Source organism: Sus scrofa, chromosome 17, assembly GCF_054392235.1.
Source record: "Sus scrofa isolate SSC_HxYL_T2T_F1_AM1 chromosome 17, Sscrofa_HxYL_maternal_Yorkshire_Landrace_v2.0, whole genome shotgun sequence".
Taxonomy (NCBI): domain Eukaryota; kingdom Metazoa; phylum Chordata; class Mammalia; order Artiodactyla; family Suidae; genus Sus; species Sus scrofa.
In genome coordinates, this window is record NC_139399.1 from 49107180 (window position 1) to 49113179 (window position 6000).

Genomic DNA, 6000 nt, shown 5'->3' on the forward strand with positions numbered 1-6000 from the left:
CCAAGAGTGGACACTGCTCTTTGGGAGAAAGAAAGGTGGAGCCAGGGCTCTCCTAAAGGCTTTGCGACCTTGCGCGAGTGACCTGTCTCTGATCTTCAGTGACATGTCTGTGGGATGAGAGTGTTGAATTCAGCCTCATCTCCTTCCACGGCTCCAAGAAAACCGAGAGAGAAACAACTTTTTAGAGCACAGGAAACCTCCTCCTAAGAGAGAAGGAGGGGCTCACAGAAGTGCCCCCCCCCACACACCCTGAAGTGGCAGGTGAAAAACGGAGGACCAACTTAATATCCAGGGCCCAAGGCAGCCCACCTCTAAAGTCACATTCTCAGTTACCACCTCCCTAGTCAAAAAATAAAGCGAAGGACCTAAACCCTCTTTCCATGATGCTCTGCTTCATTTGGCTGCAACAGAAAGCAGGATGCAGGTGACAGCAGGCAGCTGGCATCCCCTAGCATCTCATACCTGCCACTGTCTCCACATAGCACTAAGGCTGAGAGCTCAGGCGCCTGCATCAGCCTGCCTGGGTTCAAATCCCAGTTCCTCCACTTTCCAGCTGTGTGACCTAGGAAAATTTACTTGGCCACGCTGTGCCTCAATATCCTTATCTGTAACATGGGAATAATAATCCCAATATTTGGTGATAATTAAATGGAAATATGCTGGGTATAGAGTTTGCAGAGAGGAACTTTTTTGGTAAAATTGTTTCTGTAATTGTTATTTATTAACAAATCTCTCTCGATGTTGTGCCTCAACCTCCAGATAAGTTGGCAGAAGGCTTCCCCCTCCCTCTGCTAAATTATATTCAGCTCCATGACCCTGTTCTCCAGATCCACAAGGTCAGTGGGTTCAGCGGGGGCTCTGAGGATTTGGGGAGGGGGTTGGTTAGATTTCCTGGTTTGTGGGTTATAACTCAGTGGATGGGACCCAGCCTAACCCTGCATCTGGGAAAGCCTGGGTGGGGGTAGGATGCTCCAGGGCCAGCTACATGCCAGGATGCCATCCATGTGTCCTTCAGAAATGGCACCTCTATCGGGGCAGGAGGGATGCATGTTTGGTGGGCTGTCCCTCAAAACGCCATTGCCCCACCACACCCACCGCTTGACTTTCAGGGCACTTCCTTCCAGCCTTTCTGTTTTCTAAGCATTTTTTTGTTTGTTTGTTTCGGAGAGTCAGCGTTGCTGGCACTCAGACCTATTTTATTTTTTTACAGTCTAGTCTCTTCCCCACCAGTGTTAAATACTGCCCCACCCACCAGATGGGCCATCATTAACTTAACTATTTTGTTTTTGTTTTTGCTGTTTAGGGCCACACCAATGGCATATGGAGGTTCCCAGACTAGGGGTAGAATCAGAGCTGCAGCTGCCGGCCTACACCACAGCCACAGCAACGCTAATCCAAGCTGCGTCTGCAACCTACACCACAGCTCAAGGCAACATCAGATCCTTAACCCACTGAGTGAGGCCAGGGACTGAACCCACATCCTCATGGATACTATTCTGGTTCATTACCACTGAGCCACAACGGGAGCTCCTAACCTAGCTATTTGAATACCAAGGAATATGTCTGATTCTTCACTATACTCTCCACTATTTCGAACAAGCATGTTCTGGTCCATCTGTGCCCCCACAGTTCAGGTTATCTTTCTAGAACAGCATCTGTAAGGTGAGATAACTGGGTTGGCAGACTCGTGAGCTGTAAAGGGGATGCTTTCTTGTGCCTGGTACGCAGTTAACATCCAGCAAGTCACAGCTGCTAAAGAGAGTGATGGACAGTGGGGTGATCAGGAACATTGAAACAGGGACCAACTGACATATTTGAACAACAAATGCCCAAAGCCCTCTGGGGCCCAGAGATACTTAATATCCCACTATTGTTGAGAGTTTAGAAGTCAGAGAGATCATGGTTCAAAGCAAGGACTGAGTGACAATTCATGCAGCTGGCCCCAGTCTTCTCCTCTGTAAAACGGGGTGTAACCCAAATCTCCCCGGGCTCTTTTGAAGATTAGTGCTCAGTTTGGCACAATGGAAGTCTTTCGAAGGTTAAGAATAAGGGTCAGTGTCAGAGTTCCCCTTGTGGGAACTCAGCGGGTTAAGAAGCTGACTAGTATCTGTGAGGATTTGGGTTCAATCTCTGGCCTTGGCTGGTGGGTTAAGGATCCAGCATTGCTGCAAGCTGCGGCATAGGTCTCAGATGCAGCTCGGATCTAGTGTGGCTGTGGTGTAGGCCAACAGCTGCGGCTCCGATTCGCCCCCTAGCCTGGGAACTTCATATGCCACAGGTGCAGCTATAAAAAGAAGAAAAAAAAAAAAAAGAAGAAGAAGGGTCAACGTTAAGACTGATCCTTAAACAACACACGTTTTAATGGCCCCAGGTCTGATTATACACAGACTTTTTTTTCAATAGTAAATACACAGTTTGTCGAACCTGCACACGTGGACCCACTAATGTGAGGAACTGTGGCTACCAAGAGCCGACTATAAATTATAAGTGGATTTTCTCTTTTTTTTTTTTTCTCTGTTGATCTGTTTATTTGGAAAGGGCTGACTTAATCCCATTTCATCTCTTTTTTTTTTCATTTATAATGATTTTTATTTTTTCCATTGTAGCTGGTTTACAGTGTTCTGTCAATTTTCCACTGTACAGCAAGGTGACCCAGTCACACATACATGTGTACATTCTTTTTTGTCACAGTGTCATGCTCCATCATAAGTGACTCATCAGTTCCCAGTGCTACACAGCAGGATCTCATTGCTTATCCATTCCGAAGGCAATACTTTGCATCTATGCACCCCAAATTCCCAATCCATCCCACTCCCTCCCTATAAGTGGATTTTTCACCCAAGGAGCAGCCTCACCCCAATCCTCATTGTTCAATGGTCAACTCTCTATACTACCTTGCGCATTAGAATTTTGAGGTCAACGTTACCCATGTGTTTGACCCAAAGGCAGGGGATGGGTCATCGTGGGAAAGAATTGGACTTTCTTTTAAGTTCAGAATTCCTGCCGCTTTGGTGATACAAACTTATAAGGAGGTAGGAGAGTAAACCCCAGCAGCTCACAACTTTGTGTAATTTGCCAAGGAGGGAGAATTTAGGTGACACAAAAGAAAGACTTTTATGAGGTCTGCCAGGAAGCAGCAGCTTGGGAAATGAGAGATAAATTACCACCTTAGAGAAGGTAGCTGGCAAAAGCTATGCTTTATGGAGACCTTGGGGAGAGAGGCACACGCTCGATTTATGCCTTGACCTGGTTCCTGGCAGAGCTTGTGTTTCCCCAGACGTGGGCCTCCCTTTAAATCAGAGATGCGTCTTTTTGGAGTAGAGGATGCTTTTAACATCCATCCTGTCTTGTTTCTCCTAGGACTTCCTGCTTTTGGGCACCAACATCCGGTACCTGAGAGTCTGAGGGCAGGGCCAAAAAGACAGGGCTTGGAGGCCACAGCTGGATGGGCAAGTCCCATCTCCAGATATGCAGCGTAGTCCTGGAGAGTCTGGGAGGATGAAGACTTTTCTGTCACCAGCTCTGGGGGCCTGGCCTCTGCCCCCACACTCCTCCTTTTCCGCAGAGGCACCCACACCCTCTTTGTTTCCAGACTTTACTCTCCAGCCAGAAGAGACCATCTTCCCCTATTGGCTGGTACTTTCTTGAAGGGCAGACCCTGTCTTTTTCATCCACCCTTGGATCCCTGTGCCCAACAGACCTAGTAGGCCCTCAATAAATATTTATTGAATGGCTCAATGAGGAAACCACCTGGGACTTTGGCTGAACCTTCCCACTGCCCACCCTCTTCTGCCTAAGGAGTCTTTGGATGGTGAGACCCACTGTAGTCTCCAGGATGGACCCTGACCCCACGCCTCTTTCTCACTGGCCGCTGCAGGGGGAACCTCGATGAAAGGACATGGGCTTCCACTCCACTCTCGATGGTGCTTGTCCATCTCAGTTCATGGGCAGTCCATGGGTTCATTTCAGTACCTGCTCCCTCCCTCCCTCCTTGCCTGCTATAGACACAGGAGCCAGTGGGTCTCCCGGAACAGAAACTCAGCCTGCTACTGCTTTCCCCCATTAAAATGGGTATAAATTAGGAGGAAATGGATCTGTCAAGGTTTTGGGTCCGACCCAAATAACAACCTCATCCAACTGTTGTTTACGAGCCCCAAGCCTGGGGGAGAAGAGGCTGTGATTTCTAATTACTGAACAACCAGCCTTTGATCAGGCTTTACTAAAGAGTCATTTCCGAGTTATGTAGCTGGCTCCCCAGGGGCTGGGAGTCAGAAGACTTGTTGGATATTTTTTTAATTGTGTTAATGAACAGATGGATGGAGCTGCTGGCTAGTAGATAATTCACAGCGAATAGATCCATTTACCCTGAGTGTGACAGAGATGGGTCCTGTATGCGCTGATGCACCATCACCCAGCTGGCAGCAGGGTAAACCACAGCTTTGCCTCATCCCTTTGGCTCACTTGTCCACCACCATCATCCATCCCTGTGATGGACTAGGAAGGGCTCAGGCTTCATCCAGCACTGGCCATGTGGTTGTGGCCATGGGCAGGTCCCTTTCCCCCTTGAGGTCCTCTATATAAAATAAAAACAGTAGGAGTTCCCTGGTGGTGAAGCAGGTTAAGGATCCAGTGTTGTCACTGCAGCGGCTTGGGTCGCTGCTGTGGCTCGGGTGCAATCCCTGGCCCAGGAACTTCTGCACCACCAACAAAAAAAGAATGATTATAATAGTAGCCATGTCCTAGGATTGTTATAATAACGATATTAGGTAATGCACGTGAAAGGATTTATTTAGCCATAGTGGAGATTTGATATTTTTGTCTGGATGTGCTATTGAGCATCTCCCGTTTGCAGGCACTAAGCTGGTCACCATGAGTGTGGCCAGAAAAAATGGGTGCATGGAGTTCCTGTTATGACTTAGCAGTAACCAACCCAACTAGTATCCATGAGGATGTGGGTTTGACCCCTGGCCTCACTCAGTGGGTTAAGGATCTGGTGTTGCCATGAGCTGTGGTGTAGGTCGTAGATGCACCTTGGATCTGATGTTGCTGTGGCTGTGGTGTAGGCGGGCAGCTGTAGCTCCAACTGGACCCCTAGCCTGGGAACCTCCACATGTGGCAGGTGCGGTGCTGAAAAACAAACAAACAAAGGTGCATGATCAAACCAGGTACCACCTTCATCTGACTGGGAAAACTCTGGGAGCCAGTGTAGAATGCTCCTCAGAACACCCACCCAGGGGCCAAAAGTACTGGGGTGTTTATTCATCATCTCCCATCAGTCACTGGCCGAGGGGAGCTTCTAGGGGACATTAGTTCTCTGGTGTTTCTCATCTGGGTAGAGGGGCTCTGGCAGCCATAGAAACCTCTTAGGCAAAGGAACACACAAGTGCTAGTGAGTACCACTCAGTTTCGCCTGCACTGACAGGTGAAACATGTGGGGCCCGCACATGGCCTGACACTGGTGCAGGAGCTCACCGCTCAAAATTCTGGATGTAATATGAGTCCATTTGCCACATTGCCTAGAAAAGCCATGGGTTGTTCTTCTCTCCCTATTTTTGAAGAAACTCAGCCTGGTTGGCAAGCAAGCCTCCATTTCAGAATATTCTAGGACATTCCAGGACATTCTAGGAACAAAAAAAAAAACACATTTATATGGAGTTCCCATTTGTGGCACAGCAGAAACAAATCCAGCTAAGTATCCATGAGGATGAGGGTTCGATACCTGGCCTCGCTCATTGGATTGGGAATCTGGTGTTGCCATGAGCTTTGGTATAGATCTCAGACTCGGCTCAGATCTGGCATTGCTGTGGCTATGGCGTAGGCCAGCAGCTGTAGCTCCAATTCGACCCCTAGCCTGGGAACCTCCATAAGCTGCATATGCCACCCTAAAAATTAAAAAAAAAAAAAAAAAAGAAGAAGAAAAGCAGGATAGATGGCTGCTGCTTTATGGTCCACTAAAATGATTTCCCACTTGGGGCCACTAAAACCCAGAGCTGGATCCTC

The 6000-nt window shown here is 48.2% G+C and overlaps 1 protein-coding gene across 1 annotated transcript in view; it reads left to right on the forward strand.

Moving 5' to 3' along the window:
- LBP (lipopolysaccharide binding protein) overlaps nt 1-3654 on the forward strand; it is a 29332-nt gene extending 25678 nt beyond the window's left edge. Inside the window, 2 exon segments of the mRNA NM_001128435.1 lie at nt 760-836; nt 3361-3654. Of these exon segments, the coding sequence (NP_001121907.1) occupies nt 760-836; nt 3361-3405 (122 nt within the window). The 3' untranslated portion in view covers nt 3406-3654.
- The last annotated feature ends 2346 nt before the right edge of the window (nt 3655-6000 follow it).